Here is a 19,101-nt window from a genome sequence, read left to right as displayed (position 1 = left end):
CTCGCGCGCCGCTTCTCTGACGACGGAAGAGTCGCGGGCTCCCCTACCCTTTTTTTCTTTCTCTTTCGCGCTGTAGTGCAGTTGGCACGCGAGCGGGGCCTTCCCGGACGAATGACGGCCCTTTATGCGCAAACATGCCGACAACGCCCTGACGCTGCTCCCACTCTCGGCACCTGTCAAGCTTAGGCGAGTAGATGTGGAAAGCTGGTTTTCCGCGCCCACCTGTTGTGCGAAGTAACCGCGAAACTCGCACAACACCCTTGTTTAATTTGAGAGAAAGTGGCTATCAGTCTCTATAACGCTTCTTGGAACGATGCTTCTGCAGATTGGGGACGTGGCGGACATACGAGTATTGTAATAGTATAAGCCCAGCTGTCGGCTTGTTACCTCTTAATTGGACATCATATGTTAAGCAAGCAAATAGGTAGTGGTGCAGGGCGAGGGTCGGATCTTTTAGCCAAGGCTTTTTTTGATTGAAGTGGTTGCGGAACTCTTCACTTGCCGTCAGCAAGTAAATCAGGGATGACGTTGGCCTTCGCTGATCTTTTTTTTTTGTTTTTCCTTTTAAAAAACTGAAAAGTATAGGACATTAAGATATAGCTCTCGTAGTCGTTGTGGATGTTCAATGCTCTTGATTATACTGTGCACATACCCCGCACCCTTTAAAGACAAAAGCAGTTAAATTCGCTAATTGATGGATGCTACTGATGCATAAATGTATTTTAACATGTTGGGCCGATACTTAATAAAGGTGTTGTATGCTTCTTTTCTCTGAGCTTATTCTTCCTTGCTTAATTGCACCGAACAATACTGGATAATATGCATTATATTTTCTTGTTTTCTGAAGTCAACAAGTGAGATGAGGAGGTGGCATAAGCTTTTATTTCCTTTTTGTTTTTTGAATGTGTGGTGCTCCTCCCATCTCAAACTCCCGCAGCCGTCATTCCATGACTTAATTTGAAGAAGATAGAGAAAAATTTATCAATTTTCATTTTTTCGTCTTATTGGTTGCCTTACTTGAACCATGTGAAGTCGTCGTCATGTAGCGACGAAATGACCGACATCGCTTAGCTCCAGACATGAGTTTAATTTATGGTAACGTTATTTTTTTCGCTAAGGAAATTCAATTTCCGAAAGGCAAGGGTAACTGAAGAAGAAGAAAGGAAAAGTTGATTTCGACTCCAACCCGTGGCCGGAAGCGACGTGCGCACATTCTCGTACTCCCAGCAGACGCCAGACACGCACGCAACAAATCTTCCGTTCCGAGCGAGCGAGAGCGAACGGGCGTCCACTGTTACATCTCCGCCCGACCCAAGTCAGTGCCGCGGACCTGACGTCACCTGGAGTTGAGCGCTGCGCGATAGGACCGCAACGCGCGTCAGGAGCGAACTGCAACACGCACGCGGAAAGCCGGTCCGCCCCACAACCAGTTCGCTTCTGTCCGTTGGACCACGTGAATTCAAGGGCGACGACACTGGCCGTGTTGTTGTGTGGGCATCTTACCGCGATATATACCGTCCCTCTCTTTATGCTTATGTCAGCTAGGAGAGCACGGCCTTGGCAAAGATTGCTCGCACGTGGCGAGCGTGTTGGACAGGTATAGCGCTGTGGAGGGTGATGTGTTTGATATGCGGATTCTTTTTGATAAGTGTAAGGAATTAAGTAGAACTTTTTGCGGGGCTAGTAAGCAATCCCCAGCAAGCATGTAAGACATTGGAATTCCACGCAACTTTCGACTACGTTCCTGCTGACTAACCTTGCCACTCTTGCATGGAGTGTACAGCTTGGTTAGTTTCCTTTGAACCTCATCTTGGGCAGTAAACGGTATAAACGCCGAATGTACAGTCTTCGTCAGAAGTGTAGAGCCCAGGAGGTCTGCTTCTGAACCACGTCGTGTGGTTTGTGATGCATTTCCAATGTCCTAAATCTCTTGTTCTCGTGCTACCCTCTCCAATGGGAAGGACTCAAGCGCCACTACACGGCTGAGAAGCAGAACCCCCGGGATCTACTCTCTTGACAAAGACTGTACATGCCATTCGGGCGTACCCCACTTAAGCAGCCGGCATCGGTGCGATGGCGGCTTCGATGATGTGTAATAGACAAAACAACTGGGAAAATGCCGGTCCTCGGCAGGTAGTAAGTCGTGATGCTTCGCACTTTTGTAGCGAAAGCTGCACTGCGCTGGGTTTTCAAGCCGTCGGCGTGGCACCGTGGAAGAAGAAGAAGAAGAACTTTCAAGCCTAAACTAAGTGTATCAATGCAGATAGCTCTCGCCTAACTCCAGGCTTAGCCAGAAGCTAAACCACAGCTTATTTTGTTTTCCTAATTTACGCTATTGTTGAGTAGAAGTCCGAAAACCTTCAAGCCCTAACCACAGTAACGCGATACATATGAAAGGAGCTAAGAACCATCCATCTGAAAAAGATTTTTTTTTTTGCTCTTGATAAAGAGAAATAATAACATGATCTTGGAAATAATTTATTTGAAAATAAGGAAACAGACACATGCCACCGGTTGGATCTGAACCTGTAACCTAGAAATTTCTCGTCCAGTTCTCTACCAGTCAGCTGCTGCGACGGCTTTTCAATCGTCTACCTTCGTAGGTATTTATCTTGCGTTCAAACTGTCCTTAAAAGTGTTCACCAGGCCACCCTACCCTGCGCGAGTCGAAGACATAGCAGAGGAGCACAACTTTCAGTTCAGTCTCCCATCAGCTAAACTAAAAAGATTCGTAGCTAGACTGTCATATGACTTCAGTGGGTATCTGCGTTAGCTGCGACAATGGACCGACAGAACAAAAGGGATAATAGCTGGCGAGTTTTGGTAGTAGCGCTAGACAACTCGCAGTCGGCAAGAGCAAAAACTAGAATCAACGAGTTTTGAGAGTTCTATATATATATATATATATATATATATATATATATATATATATATATATATATATATATATATATGTATATATATAAAAGAAAAATCATGCAATATTAGTCATTTATTTAGGCGGTGACAAAAGCGATCGCGAGAAATCTTTTAGCAGGAATTGAAGAAATATGGCACGCGATATTGAACTAAATGCAAGTAGAGAAACAAAACCAAAATCCGCGTTCCTGTTCGCAGCTGTTTACGAGCTGTCTCAAATCTTGTCTGCCGTGGTAGACAAGAGACCAGTTTGTCTAGTGTCTCGGCATAGAAGAAAAAAATGTCCCTCTGTGATAGGTAGAACACGACGTGGAGCTATTTTTTCTCTAGGATTCGCTGTGAAGCGGACGCGTTTCAAGTAAGTGGATATCATAAAGGCAGTCTAATCACCGCATTTTCGTGCTCCCTTCTGAACATTTTTGTGCAGCATTTGTAAACTGACTTTAATTAAAATAGATGCGATCAGTATGCCAGACTGAGCATAAGTCACATCAAAATCAGCTGGCTTATGACCTCGGCTGGTTTCCTGTGGTATCAGAAATGTGGGCCTCAGAATGCTGGCGTAATAGTTAAATCAAAGTACCCATTATGAGCCCACAGAGCTCTTCGAATTCGCAAAGGCGTTGCTTGTAAGGCTCGGTGGTCAGATAATGCTATTCCATGCAGTTTTTAGCGCCACATTACCCCCTGGTTAAAACATGCTGACGTGTTCCTACAAATATTCAATAGGTGTTCGTCTATGGTACCGTGTTACCTACTCGAGAAGGAGAAGGAGGGAGGGGAAAGGCATTGTGAATGAACTTTAACGAAGGGATTTGTGCATTTGGTAAAAGATCATGACACCAGGGAACTGCTTCTAGGTGAGTCATGTGACTGTGGCATGACACCAGTTTCGTGCTCTTTCTGCGTAGCTCGAGTAGAAAATATACATAGTGCTCTGCCGTAAAAGATTGCTGACAAATCAATGAATTCTTTTAAGAATACAGCAACACTGCATTCAATTTTCTTTTGAGCACCACTATAAAGGCGACCACGGTTATGTCTATCCCGGGTAGCTTTTCGCATCACGTGGTAGCTTCCGACTGTACAATAATGAATATGTGCGAGATAACGGAGACACTAATTGAGACAAGATTGATTAAGCGAGTGACGTGTACACGAACGAAGATCCGCTAAGGGAGCCGCAGATGGGAGAAATTAATGCTGTCGTGTGAGACCCTTAAAGGCGGAGCATCGTGCCATTTTGGGAGTTCTTATCGCCAAATAAATGCAGTGTAATTGCAAAGAAGGATGGCTGCGCACACGCACAATTAACTTCAGTACACCACTGAGCGGTCGCCACAAAGCGCCTAATTAGTCGTATATTTATCTATTTATTTATTGTACCTCAAAGGCCCCTGTTATGGGGCATTACATGAGGGATTACATGATACCAACTGAGGACATCACAGTGAAACTGCGCAATTTGCGCGCTTGCCTTTCACGAGCCCAATGCTGTCCTGAGCAGTACCAGTCTAACAGCTGAGCTTGTTCACTTGCCGCATAAATTTACACTGGAATCGCACCTGATCTGGGGACAAATTTCATACACCAAAGCAAATTTCACGAACGTGACATCGCTGATGCAATATATAAAACATAAATAATAGAGCAAATTAGTAGCCGCCGGCAGAATAAACTGTCAAACCAGCCGGATTATCAAGCGTGAGTCACAATTTTAACTGTCTCAGTGGAAGAGATAAAAAGAAAAATGGTATCAAGTTACTTTGATTCGAAGCCATCTAGGATATATCTTTTCAAATGACTTTTTTGGACGTCAATCCGCATGATGTTTTCAGTGCAAAAGCAGTAATACGCAGAGTCAGAGCCTAACTAAATCGTCTAACGGTTGTGCCGTCGCTCTGATTGGCTATGCTCTTTCGTGAGGTCACAACCACGTTGTTATGCGCAGGTAATTCAAACTAAGTCCGAAATAACGGCTCCTACGCGCGAGTCTCCCCGACGGGTCTGTCAAGTTCGCCAGCCAGCAGAGAGAGTGATGGTGACATATGACTGAACAATGGCTTACCTCTTGGGGTACTTCACAAAGCAAAATCCCACCGAAGCGGATTTTGAACCGGCTGGGTTCGAAGTCGGGTACTCGTGTTTAGAAGCCCAGAATTTTAATTACTGAGCCACCGCAGCCTTTTTGTTTTCTTTATTGCATGGTAAAACTTCCGTAAAAAAGGAAAAAAAAAACTCCACTTACTTAAACTTGTCCATGTCTAAAGTTGCCGGGCTGCTTAATACGAGCCCGCTATATCCCTAGCCCGACAATGCACCATCATCAAAACACCAAAATTCTGGGAAGCAAGCACATGCATATAGATACGGCATCCAGTTTGAAAGTTCTTCACGTGCAGCATGCACACTGCTCACCAAAGTACACTGCTCCCGAAACACGGATTTGAACGATCTTGGTGGCTCTGTCCATCACGCGGTTTTGCCAAAGACTGAACAGTCCCATCAACATAAATAGATCGTAAGGCACGACAGAGTTTTTTTCGGGAGGCAAAAATCTAATTGTACATGGTGTAATTTCAATGTCCTTTTTAAGAGTTCTTTGTAATATGTCCCAAAAGAACATAGCATCAAGGCTCAGAATAAAACAATGTCCAGTTGTTTTAGACACGTTACAGAGACGGAAATTCACCGTCCAGGGCACAAATATCTCCTTATCATGAAGAAATGTCTTTACAGGCAACGTCGCTGTGTGTAGTTTGAAAAAAAAAATATTTTTGCGGCTGCCTGAATGCGCATTTGCCTAACACGCTTTAGAACAGTGGTGCCCAAAAACCTCAGATAAAGCTACTGATACAACGGTGTAGGCAACAAAGACTCAGTGAGAACCCGGATCATCTGCTTTCTCGAGAAGCTATACAGTGAGAAAATAAACGTTTCAGCAACCTCCTTAAGGAATCTCCATAAAGGCCCCTCACGAGCCTGCCCAGTCGGTGCGAATAAGTAAGGCAAATGAGGGGACTAAGACGCCTAATGAGCACAGCTACAAGAAACGGGTAGTTTGCCAATTTGAAAAACAAAAAACGGGAAACAAGTTGATGCACAAACAAGTGTACAAGGCCTACTCCACCAAACTCTAAGGGAAGGAACAAGTTGTCACGCAGGATGGGTTCCCATTGAGAGCGTCACACAAATGTTTCGAATATTCTGTGTATAACTTGTACCTTCCTCCTCGCACTATGCTAAATTTCAAGGACATACGCAAGCTTTGCAAACAAAAATATGTTACAGACCTGCGCCCTAGCAAACACATTGCGTTCCCTACCCATCCAAGCTTGCGCTTGTCGCTGCATGGGTACGATTTGTGAATACCAGTAGGCTGCGCTGTTGCGAACTTGGTGCAGCGGAACCCCTAGGTACTGAAGAGCATTATAGTCCCTGCTTATGTCTCCAAAGTGGCTTGGCCTAGTGCCCCAATGACCCAACCAAAAGCCTTTGGATTTATGTAAATTAACAGCCGCGCCTGATACATCGCAGAACTGTTCAGTCAAGTGTAAAGCCTCAAGTACACTCTTTTTGTCAGAACAAAAGAGGGCGATATCGTCAGCGTAGGCTAAAATCTTAACTTCACATTGAGCCAGAGAGAAACCACGGATGGCTGCACTGTTAATTGTACTAAGACTGAGGGGTTCCAGATATAAGGCAATCAACACCGCAGCTGCGATAATCTCGTTGAAGTAGGGTCAACACTGCGCCTTCTGACACGGTGGTTCCCAGATGGCGCCATATGTACAGCGGAATAGCTGATGTGATGTGATAACAACTTTATTTTTCCACCAGATAAGGAGGCCCCCAATCCCCGCTTGATTCAGCAGGGCACCAGGCCCACAACCACAGAATATTTATACAAACCCCATTTTCGCACGCTATTAGAATTGTAATTCTAGCCAAAATGTTCTGCATTTCTTATAAATATGCAAGACGCGTCCGTCACTTTTCGTGATCCCATCAAAAATGCACGTAGCCTTGGTTATGACTGCCGCTTTAATCATCGTCTTAGCGGTGGATTTTAATACAAGCCTCCACGTTACCGCTCGAAAAATCTAAAGAGTTGACCAATACATGCTACATTGAGCACAGCGCTGTTCCTGATTCAATACCCCAAGAGGCCTTTTAAGCACTTCCAACGCGGTCCTAATGCATCTTATCTTACGCATGTGTCCAGGTACAAGCCTACTGAGCCGCTGGATCGCCCAAGGCAGGTCCAGAGGGCGCTTCAGAATAGACAGCCATGCAACGGCTTGCAGTAGCTGCGGTGCTGTTTTTCATCACCGTTCAGCTGTCGCCACTGGTCGAGTCCGGCCCGGAGAAATGCAGAGTCTACAAGAACGTGATGAACGTTAACTGGAGCAAGGTACGCGACCGACTTTTCGTTGCTTTCCTGTTCACAGGCACTGTTGGGAGTACACAAAGTTACGCACATTGCCCATGGCTGTGCGCGATTCATAACCAAGTAAGACGGTTTGCTTGGAATGTTAAGGCATATCCGGCTGGTTGTCAGCAAATCATAAAGAAACAAACAAATGCCGATTTTTTATATGCAAATTTTAATTATAAGGTGACAACGTGAGTGACTTCTCTCGCGTTCGCAGAAGCTTTATGAATGAAACTGAGCTTTGCAGAGTCATTCAGGCTAAATCACAGCTCGTTTCACAGTGACGTTAAAATATAGCCTGCCGCTGTCCATTCTCGGATATTTAGGAAAGGTGAAATGCTGTACGTTTGATGAAACATTTATTACGCCATTTTTGCCAACATAAAAGGCATTATACTCTGTGATTTCGACCGCTGTGCTGAAAAATGAGTCAGTGTAAGGGTGTTTGTTGTCAGAGCCAATGTTGTTAGAGTAGTGAGCGGCGCATACTAATGGCTATCAAAGCTGCCCAGAAATTGCTGCGGTAAACGTGACTTCCGTGACCATAATCAGGAAACAGATATGAGTTCTCGAGCTCGAGACGTGTCATGTTTGGCTGGTCTCCCTCGTCTGTTATAAGTAAAAACTATTATGTAGCTGATCTGATGAGAAGTCCTGGCAACAAACCCTGTTACTGTCATCGTTAAATATTACTGTATGCACGGCCTCGGATATGTGTGAGCCAACCCATCAACCCCTCCACACCCCGCCCAACGCGGCTCCGCATACGGTGTTCTATCTACTACTTTAGAGATGCCTGTGAATCCAAGCGTGCAACGCGGGTTTGTTTATCCAATGACGAATAAATGCCTTTGCGAAGTATACTCTAAAAAAAAAAATGTCGCCTTTCGCAAGATTCTAAGGCGGCGATTCGTGCTCCATCTGCGAAACCATTCCTAAATTTTCTTGCTTGAATATTGTGCTGGGTATTCCGCAAAAAAAAAAAAAAAAAGAAGAAAAGAAACAGCTGGCCTCTGCCCTAAGCCTTTTTTGAAAATTAGCTGCTATTTTTTAATGCTCACAAACCTGTTCGGTTATATTTTCACAACGGCCGAATTAGCGCGCTCTGCATGAAATCTGACAAGTATGTGGAAATAAATTAAGTATACTCCTTACACTAGTAAATATACAAAATAAGGGGTTGCAACGATCAGCACGCACATAATGAGCGGACGAGTGCTCGAGGATTAAGGTATATCGTGGGAAAATGTTCTGGAAGCACCTTTAGCAAGTGGAAGGAAAGCGTCTGCCAACTTAGGAACGTTTAACGTAAGCACCAATGAATGTAACCTGTTGGCACTTCAAGTTGGAGTTTAGTCGTGGAAGGGAGTCGAATTTCATTATCCACGACTATTAGTATATATGTTTTAGATCTTGCATCCATAATCGCTGTCTTTCTACAGCACTCATCTGCGGACTAACGTTGCAGAGCATAAAATAAGTAAGCTTACGGTAACTGAACCATTTCTTGCTAATTAAAATTACTTGAACTTAAACTATAAGGCATATATGTAGAAACCGGTTCCTAGCGGTAAATTTTCTTTACGAAATAGATGACAAATAAAAAAATAAAACCAAGAAACAAAAGTGCATTACAAGGTGCTTCTATTTCGCCCTGACGGTACAACTGAACATGCAGAACTGGAACATGAATTGTTACTCTGTGATATTTTTCTTTCCTCAACTTTGCACGTGCTAATTATCGCTGAATGCAGACTCTCTAACTTGTACGCTTTACAGTTGGCGCGCAAGGAATGGCTGGAGGCTCTTCACTCGCGCAGTAGACACCCCGAGTGCCTGTCCAGGGCGTACTTCCCGAAGAGGGAGCGGATCGAAAGGCGAAAGAAAAGGGGGTCAGTATTGATCTAGCCATAATGCAATGGCTGTATTGAGCAATCGCATGTATTGCTACAACTAATACAATACCTGCATTGTAACAATCACAGCAAAGGCCATATTGTTACAACCGTTAAACCGGCTTTTGGGTAATAGCAGCCATACCTCCAGAGTCCGCATTGTGCTATCCTTACGTTCCTTATCCAGTCTGTTAGGCCCGCATACTACAGTGCACTGAAATATGGTATAATTTGTAGCGTGTAAGGTATCTAAGTTCCCAAGTTTAAGTGTTCTGGCATATCAACCTCCATCATCTGCGCCTTGCTCTGGGTGAATGTGTGCTGTGCTGGCTATTTTAGACGATAGCACTAAATGGAATTACCGAAACCTTTATTACTCAAATAAAAAAGTGCGGGCGTTTTGCACTTAGTCACTGGATGAGGAGGGTTGCAACCAGCTGAAAGAAAAAAAAAATTGCCTGAAAGAACACAAGACACCACGCGCTGTGCATTAACTAGTTCGTTGTATTCGATTGAGGGGCAATGCAAGTAGCCCGTGTGCGGTGCGATGTCAGTGCATGTTAAAGAATCCTAGGTAGCCGAAATTTTCGACATCCTCCGCTGCTTCATACCTCATAGCCTGAGTCACTTTAAACCTTATTTCACTCGGCTGCAACGCTCAAGAACGTAGCCTGATAAAACCACGTTCACGGCTATGTGCGCTATACGAAGACAGACCAATAACAGAATAGCTCGAATGCATTGTAACGCTTTTAACTGAGGCAATAATGAACGCAGGAGATATCACGCACTAATGAAAAAAGAAAAGCGAATGAGGATTGGAAACATATGCTGGAGGATTGGAAACATATGCTGGCTGCTTTCGAAATAGCTTTGCAGAAAAGTCTTTTTGTCGTTGCGTTAAAATTCATAAGCGCCAGTCAAATTCTCTAAAGTTGGCTCACCGACAGCATCCAGCTGCCTGTAATCCAGTGGAGCTCATATGGTTTCAACGCAGGCCAAATGCCAAAGCGGAGAAGTCGAACCACCCGTTCAGGGTCCACAAGGGAGACATATACATCTACCGAGACGGTGAGTTATCTGCGGTGAACAAGGGGCACTCAAACAAGCGAAGCAATGGAGCATAGCATCAGCATGGTATTAAATGTGGGCAGGGAGGATTAGGAATATATACGAAGTGCCCGGTCAGCAAGCAAGGTGAAATGGTATCGCAAAATAAAAGGGGATATTAAAGGCCTAGCACTTTCTAGGTCAAGTTTCAGCACATTTCCCATGAACACTGGTTATCCTTTATCCTTTGCAGCCAAAGTAAAGACTTTAGAGAGCGAACCATTTAGCGAGTTTAGGAAGGCAAGGATGGAAAGCATATAACAAGAAAGGAAGAAGGTTGGCCGCAAGGAAGGACGCAGGGAGACGAGAGGGCCAGAAGGATGCAGAGCTTAGGGAGAAGCTGACCGCCGGCAGGAGAAAGTGAGCAGTGATCGATGAGTCGAAACCCCGTGTGCAGTCCGCCGTGGCTTCCTTGCTGCGTCATTTCGGGCCATACACTATTGTGAAGTACCTTTCGTTGGGAGACGCAAAGGGTGGCGGCGACGGTAGAGGCCTGATCGGCAACACACTTTTAAAGCGATATAAAATATTTATGTGGCATTCTGTATTTCTAGGCTTAAGCGCCTTGTTATTTAACCTAAATGTGCGCTATCAATGTTTCACCTCCTATTTGCTTGTGAAGTGGAGGTTGTGGGGGTGAGAAAGAAGTGTTCGCAGCAGCGTAGCTCGCGAGCGATCGCGTGATTACAGCTCGTTGTGCGTTCATAGCATTGCTTCTATGCTGGAACGTTCAGAGACAAAGCATAGATGGTGTTCAACGTGGCAAAACATTTCAGTCCACTTCTGATAAAATGATATAAATTTAGTGGAGGAAAAAACAAACAAACAAACAAACAAACAAACAAACAAACAAACAAACAAACAAACAAACAAACAAACAAACAAACAAACAAACAAACAAACAAACAAACAAGCAAACAAACAAACAAACAAACAAACAAACAAACAAACAAACAAACAAACAAACAAACAAACAAACAAACAAACAAACAAACAAACCCGCAAGTTTTATGTCAACGCATTCACGTGCTTTCCGCGTAAATTAAATTTCAGACAAATGCGAAAATAACTCTATTAGCATTTGCTTCGAAAATTTGCCTCCTAGTCTCTTCGCGCTTTTATTCTCAAGCGCAGTAAAGTCCCCTTAGTTAAATTGGGTCGGTGACCTTCGCGCCCGGATTGACGCACTGCCTTTGCTTGCCCCCACAAAAAGCCATTGCCCTTCCCATAATTTTCTTATTTATACGTAAGAAATTATCCACCGCCACAGCAACTAAGCACGACGGTATGGCTGTGTTCGTGTGTGCTAATGAAATTTATTTTTTCTTTTTCACCGCGAAGAGAAACAATTCGAGCAGCTCATCTCGACGGACCACCGTACGTGGGCGCTCATTTACCACTGCTGGCCTAAAGGTGAGCACATCATGTCCTGAGAATGCGTGAGTTAACCGATGTTTAGAGAAGTTCTAAGGTGCTCCTCATTATTAATTTCTTTGTAGTGCACTTCGCACAACAAAAAGCTGAATAGGCAACAAATATAAGCGCTGTCAGTCATATTTTAATAAGGTTAAGTATTGCATTATTTTTAGTTGTTTTTTTCTTGCCTTGTATATTATCACAGTCTATTTAAGTCTGTACAGTTCACCAGTTAAATTCTTTGTACCTTGCGACATACAGAACGCTACAGACCCAGGATTACTTGATGCCCTATACGATATCTGCGAGCATTTCCGGAAATACACACATGGTGCAGAGTTCGGCGAATAACCCTGTCATAGCAGTTTCTGACACGCCTGGGTCTGTTTGTTGCATTAACGATCACGACTCGGCAGTCTCTATGGCGAAGTAAAATACGTCTGGGCCTGCTTTGGTTATCGATGACTATACGCACTTAACCCGGTAACTTTTTCTTTTGCGAAAGCAATACTGCTCTAGGTTTCGAGCCTTGAGTGTAGCGCGGCCGGTAGCCACGTCTTACTCACGTGACGCTGTGACGTCACATACCACGTGACTCTAGGGTGAGAGGTGGGCTGCCAACTCAAGCGGTCGGCAGGAGCTGCCAACTTGGATCTTTCGTTTCACATGGGACGTCAGAATGAGCCTGCTAGGACCCTGGCATTCACGTTACCCCAATAGGCAACTAAGGCACGTTCATATCGGTTGGTTAAAGCGGGGCTTTATCTGTGGACTGAGGAAGAGGAAAAAGAGAAGAACGCTCGGTCACCCGCAGTTAATGCTTTTGTTCAATATTTAGTTCAGCAGCGTTGAACCCTTGTAATCTTTTTTTTTTCGATATTTAGAAAGTTATGCATCCATTCATTAAAACAACTGCTGACTTGAGAGGTTCAAGCTTTCAAATGGGTATAAAACGACTGCAAAAAATACTATTCGTGGCTTGCAACTGCCATAGGGAATGGTAGCATACGTTAAAGCTTTGGAGCTTCTGAGCTCACAAGATGAAAAGCAAAAGTTAAATACAAACTAAGTACGGTATTGGAAGTTTACAATTCTTTTTGCCTTCATGGTAAGCTAGACTCGTTTCCTGGGCTGGAACCCAAACTCTACGTCTATAATTACGCGGAAGTTTTGCGCTGTGCAAGTAAAATAAAAGTTAGCCATTTTTAGATGCGACTCTGTCAAAGTGACCACGTGCAGAGCTTAGCTTAGCTTAGCTATTAAACACTGCAGTTAGCTTCACTGAAATATCAATCCCAGGTATAATTTTGTTGAGTGATTCTGTTAGTAGGATGCGGTATTGAGCAGTTGCGCTGCAAACTTTGAAGGACACAAAAGGAGAAAATGGGAAAGAATCGCGTGTATTGTAGTGTACCGACTTCCTTCTCTCGCAGGGTCCGGAGCGCACTTTGTTCTGCTGATCACCAGAAGGGGAGGAGTGGTCACAGGCAACATGCTGATGAAGGCTCGTGCGGCGCTGCGGAGAACCGGGTACCAGAAGAAAATCACCTGGAAACGTTCTGGCTGTCTTCGGGGAAGCAAGAAGCGAGGAAGTTGGAAAGGAGGTTCCGCCGGTTGTAGAAGAAACAACGACTACAAGGGAGGACGAAAGCATTTGCCTAAGGAGGAAACAGAATTGGTTTTGGTGTCCAATGTAATTGTCGAGGAGGCTCCAGAACTTGAGATTATAATAGATACTGAAATGCTTCCTCCGGTTATAGAGGACTCCATATAAAGTGTACAGCTTACATTCTCCTTGTCTTTTATGGCTCAATAAAGACACTATTAATGTGATGAAAATTTTTCATTAAAGTAGTTTTAAGCCACCTTATAAGTACAAGCAAGTGGTTTTGCTGTAAGCTATAGAGCTCGCGAGTATGGGAAGTGAGTCTGAACGAGATATACGCGTGGTAAAATTATAGTTGTTTCTTTGTTTTCCTTCGATGAGCCGCGCCCTCGATCCGGCTGGCGTCGAGTGATATTGCTTGCTTAAGACTCAGTGATTACGTCATAAGCCCCAGTGGCCTATAGCAAAATAGCAGAAAAATGAATTAAGAAAGGAATCGTTAACGGTTACAAAATGATGTCACGGGAGATGTATTTTTTTTTCTTCTGAATGTCGTTATGAATTCATTTTCCGGCGCTATTTCCAATGGCTTTGCTTTGAAACCCTCGCCGATAACGAGCCTACCTAGCTATATAGATCTCACACGTTATTAGCACTTCTTAGCTACGGGTGCGAAGGTGAAAAAAGATGGAATAGTAAGGAGCAGTTAGATGAAGAGGTTAGATTTTCGCTTTCGTGTGTGGTGTTAGCGGAGAAATCTAATAGTGCGCGACTATTAAGCTCACAAATGTACCACATGTGCCACAGATATCAGGGTATTGGAGACGTTGAATAGGTACCACTGTGGAGCATCATCATGACCGTCCTAATCACAGGCTTATATATGCGCCCTAAAGCAGAACGAGGGCCCCTAACCTTCGTCTATATTAACCACCTGTCTTGCGCAAGCTCTGACCACTCTCTCCCGCAGATTTCCTGACGTCATCCGCGCACCTGTCGCCTTCTGCTATCTTTGTGTTCTTTTGAATCCGCTCCGTTAACATCAGCGGGTACCGGTTTGATGCTCTCAGCGTAACGTGATCTGCCCGTCTCTATTTATTTTAGTTTGTTTTTTCGCTCTAGAATATTCTCAACTTGCGTTCGTTCCCTGACCAATTCTATTCTGTTCCTCTCTATTATCCCGGCATTTACGGTGCGGCTAGGATCAGTGGACATGCGATGACTCTTGGGAACGTTGCTCGAAAACAAACATACTTTCGTTCTCTATATCCACATTTCGTACTCTCTCTTTGGGAGCTGGTGCTTACTTCAAATAAGCAAGGTTTCGAAGGGTGCAGGCACTTACATATAATTTGTCGTTTCTCCCCATTGTGGTTCAGATCGAAAAACAAAAAAGGGCAAGAACTTCTGTAGTGGTAGAAGAGCTTCCCTGTTAAGCTCATTTGCGATAAATGCAACAGTTAATTTCGAAACGCACAGTAGCTCAAAAGATGATTTTGCGAATCTCATCCCGTGACAATTTAGGTTCTGTACTCATCCAGATTCCAGCGTCAATGCATCGTGATCGAACAAGTCGCTCAATTGAAGTAGTGGAAAGAAATGCAGTGTTCTCAGCTTCAAAACATGTCATCGTCAGACTAGCAACCATGGTTTACGAGCCACGTAGTTATGGAATACTTACAATTGGCCCATATAAGTCTTTGGCGTGGTGCCCGACCCTTCAGGCCTCGGTCGTGAAGTCAGGGCTGCGGCTTCGAGTCTTTGTATCGGGCGAATTCTCAACAGCAAATCGTGGCGGGAAAGCAGCTTCAACGTCGCCGCATACAAACGGAGCAGCAATCAGCAGCACTCGAAAGCAGCAACCAAAATTTAAGTTGGTGGTAACTTTACTGAAATATTTAATTTTGGTGTTCAGGGTGGTGCACTTTGTGTTCGAAGAAGTGGTACATGCTATTAGAAGAACAGAAAGGGGGTGAAGTGGTTGTTCAGTTCAGTTCAGGCGTTCAGTCGTGTCCGACTCTTCGTGACCCTATGGACCATGTCACGCCACGCTTTCCGGTCTCTCACTATCTTCTTAACATCACATAGCTTCATCTGCAATGCCTCGAGAATGCCATCTAACCATCGCGTTCGCTGCCTACCCCTTCTCCGGCGACCTTCAACCTTTCCCAACATCAAATCTTTCTCCAGCGACTCCTCTCTTCTCATCAGATGACCAAAGTAGCTGAGCTTTAACTTTAGAATTTGCCCTTCAATGAGCAGTCAGGGTTTATGGTCGACAATATCGACTGATTTGATCTTCTGGCAGTCCAAGGAACTCTTAAGAGTCTTCGCCAGCACCACAATTCAAACGCGTCAATTCTTCGGCGGTCAGCCTTTTTCACAATCCAACTCTCGCATCCATACATCACAACTGGAAAGACCATAGCACGGGTTATACGGATCTTGGTTGGCAGACTAATGTCTCTGCTCTTTACTAGGCGGTCAAGGCTAACCATTGCTCTCTTTCCCAGAAGCAGGCGTCTCCTAATTTCATGGCTGCAGTCTCCTTCCGAGGTGATCTTGGCGCCCAAGAACAGAAAATCTGTCACAGCTTCCACTTCTTGTCCATTGATGCTCCAGGACTTGATAGGGCAAGACGCCATGATCTTCGTCTTTTTAATGTTCAGTTTAAGCCCAAACTTCTCACTCTCTTCTTGTACGCGCATCAGAAGTCTCTTGAGTTCCACTTCACTTTCTGCCATTAAAGTGGTATCATCCGCATATCTAAGGTTGTTGATACGTTTTCCAGCAATCTTCACTCCAGCTGAAGACTCGTCCAGACCGGCCTTTCTCATGATGCACTCTGCATATAGGTTAAATAGGCAGGGCGACAGTATGCAGCCTTGCCTCACCCCTTTCTCAATCGGAAACCAATCAGTAAGACCATGCCCAGTTCTGACTGTGGCCTCTTGCCCTTCATAAAGGTTCCTGAGGAGACAGATGAGGTGAATTGGAACTCCCATCTCTTGGAGAGCTTGCCACAATCTGCTGTGATCTACGCAGTCAAACGCTTTCGCATAATCAATAAAGCAGAAGTAAATGGGTTTCTGGAACTCTCTTGCTTTTTCCATGATCCAGCGAAGGTTGGCAATTTGGTCTCTAGTTCCTCTGCCCTTGCGAAACCCAGCTTGCACGTCCGGAAGCTCCCGATCCACATACTGCTGCAGCCTACCTTGCAGGATTTTTAACATCACCTTGCTAGCATGCGAAATAAGCGCGATCGTGCGGTAGTTGGAACAATCTTTGGCACTGCCTTTCTTTGGAATGGGGATGTAAACTGACCTCCTCCAATCCTGTGGCCACTGCAGGGTTGTCCAAATCTTTTGACATAATGTATGCAGTGTGTTAACAGCGTCGTGGTTGAGGTTTTGAAGCAACTCAGCTGGAATACCATCAATTCCGCTAGCTTTGTTCTTAGCAAGGCTGGCTAAGGACCATTCAACTTCACTCTTCAGGATGCCCGGCTCGAGATCAGTAATCACAACCGGCTTATGTTGGGTTTGCACATCCGGGTCCTTCTTGTACAGTTCTTCTGTGTATTCCTGCCACCTCTTCTTTATCTCTGAGGCTTCAGTGAGGTCCTTGCCTCGTTTGTCCTTTATCACGCCCAGCTTAGCACAGAAGCTTCCTTTGATATCTTTGATTGTCTTATACAGAGCTCTTGTGTTCCTTAATTGGCTGTTGTCCTCAACTGCTTGACACTGTATGTTCAGGAAGGCATTCTTATCTCTCCTTGCTATTTTCTGAAAATCCGCATTGAGAACCTTGTATCTTTCTTTTTCCCCTATACCTTTTGCCATCCTCCTTTCCTCAGCTATTTGCAAAGCCTCTTCAGATAACCAGTTTGCTTTTTTGCATTTCTTTTGCTTTGGAACTACCTTAGTAGCAACTTCTTGTATTATATCACGAACATCAGTCCACATCTCTTCGGGCTCTTTGTCTTCTAGATCTAATTCTTGAAATCGATTCCTCACTTCCACAGCATATTCTAATGGAATCTGATCCAGATCATACCTGAAAGGCCTTCTAGTTTTCTGCGTTTTCCTCAATCGAAGCTTAATATTGGCAACAAGAAGCTGATGATCGGTGCCACAATCGGCTCCAGGCCTCGTTTTTACTGCTTGTATAGCGCTTCTCCATCTCTGCCGGCAAATAATATAATCGATCTGATTCCTGTACAGACCGTCCGGTGAAATCCATGTGTACAGGCGCCTCTTGTGCTGTTGAAAATGAGTATTCGCTATGGTCAGGTTGTTTTCTTGACAGAACTCTACTAGCCTCTGCCCAGCTTCATTTGGCTCACCAAGACCGAACTTGCCTGTAATTCCGGATATTTCTTCACTCCCGACCTTAGCATTCCAGTCTCCTATGAGAAAAACGACGTCTGATGATGGGGTGCGGTCTAAAAGGCATTGTAGGTCCGCATAAAATCTCTCAACGTCAGCTTCTTCAGCAGCAGTGGTCGGTGCATAGACTTGGATAACTGTTATGTTGAAAGGGTGACATTGGATCCGAAGTGAAATCATTCGGTCGTTTTTGGGGTTGTACCCTAGCACTGCTTTGCCCATTCTTCTGTTTACTATGAGAGCGACCCCATTCCTTCTCTTGGATTCGTGCCCACAATAAAAGACATAATGGTCGCCGGAGTTAAATTCTCCCATTCCGGTCCACTTGAGTTCGCTGATACCCAAGATATCAATGTTCAATCTGTCCACTTCTCGCTTGACGATATCCAGTTTACCTTGCGTCATAGATCTTACATTCCATGTTGCTATGTGATATATCTCCTTGCAACATCGGACTTTCCGGTCGCTTCCCGACACATCCACAACTGAGCGTCCTTTTGGCTTTAGCCCAGCCGCTTCATTCATCCTGGAGCTACTAGGAATCGCCCTTTGTTCATCCCCAGTAACATGTGGGACGCCTTCCAACCTGAGGGGCTCATCTTCCGGCGCCATATCGATAATGGTATTGTGACTGGCCATAGGGTTTTCTTGGCAGGAAATACTGGAGTGGGTTGCCATTACCTTCTCCAGTGAATCACATTTTGTCAGAACTCTCTGCCGTGACCTGTCTATCTTGGGTGGCCCTACACAGCAGAGCTCACGACTTCATCGAGTTTCGCAAGCCCCTCCGCCACGACAAGGCAGTGATCCATGAAGGGGGAAGTGGTTGTTATCCACATTAAAAAGCGCGAAAAAAGACGAGGACGAAACGACTCGTGCTGTTGTGCTTGTTCCGTCCTCCTCTTTTTTCTCGTTCTTTAATATGGTTTATGCAACTACACGATATTCATGCCTTGAGCGCATCTATGGTGTTGACGGTGTGAATTCATCTTAATAGAGAGATTTAGCTCACCGTGATCCGCGATCCGCCACCGTGACTCTCTACCGCGCGTGGGCGGGGCGCTCAAGCTGATAGGTCCCGACGCGGCAGGTCTGTGTGCCGAAATCCAGTATGTGACGCCATCTATCGGCGTCAAGGGGGTCTGGGCATGCGCAGTGGAACGCGCGGCGGCGGATCACGGTAGCGGATCGCGGATTACGGTAAGCTAAAACTCTTTAATATTCTTTGTTTTAAGTGAACGCCGATAGGGCAGCGGTTCCAGTGTCTTGAGGAGGAGGAGGAGAAAAGGAGGGCGGAAGGCAGGGATGTTAACCAGAAAGAATGAATTCCGG

At 44.9% G+C, this 19,101-nt stretch overlaps 1 protein-coding gene across 1 annotated transcript; it reads left to right on the top strand.

Moving 5' to 3' along the window:
• Positions 1-7,155: 7,155 nt before the first annotated feature.
• On the top strand, positions 7,156-13,573 carry LOC146196697 (uncharacterized). Its single transcript, XM_084596392.1, has 5 exons — positions 7,156-7,333; positions 9,134-9,246; positions 10,247-10,320; positions 11,701-11,772; positions 13,209-13,573. The coding sequence occupies exons 1-5, from the start codon at positions 7,211-7,213 to the stop codon at positions 13,547-13,549; spliced, it is 723 nt and encodes a 240-aa protein (XP_084452518.1). The 5' UTR covers positions 7,156-7,210; the 3' UTR covers positions 13,550-13,573.
• Positions 13,574-19,101: the final 5,528 nt, after the last annotated feature.

Source organism: Amblyomma maculatum, chromosome 3 (assembly GCF_055883805.1).
Source record: "Amblyomma maculatum isolate TAMU_Amacu chromosome 3, ASM5588380v1, whole genome shotgun sequence".
NCBI lineage: Eukaryota > Metazoa > Arthropoda > Arachnida > Ixodida > Ixodidae > Amblyomma > Amblyomma maculatum.
Note: the sequence above shows the minus strand (reverse complement) of the source record. Positions and strands in the feature narration are given on the sequence as shown.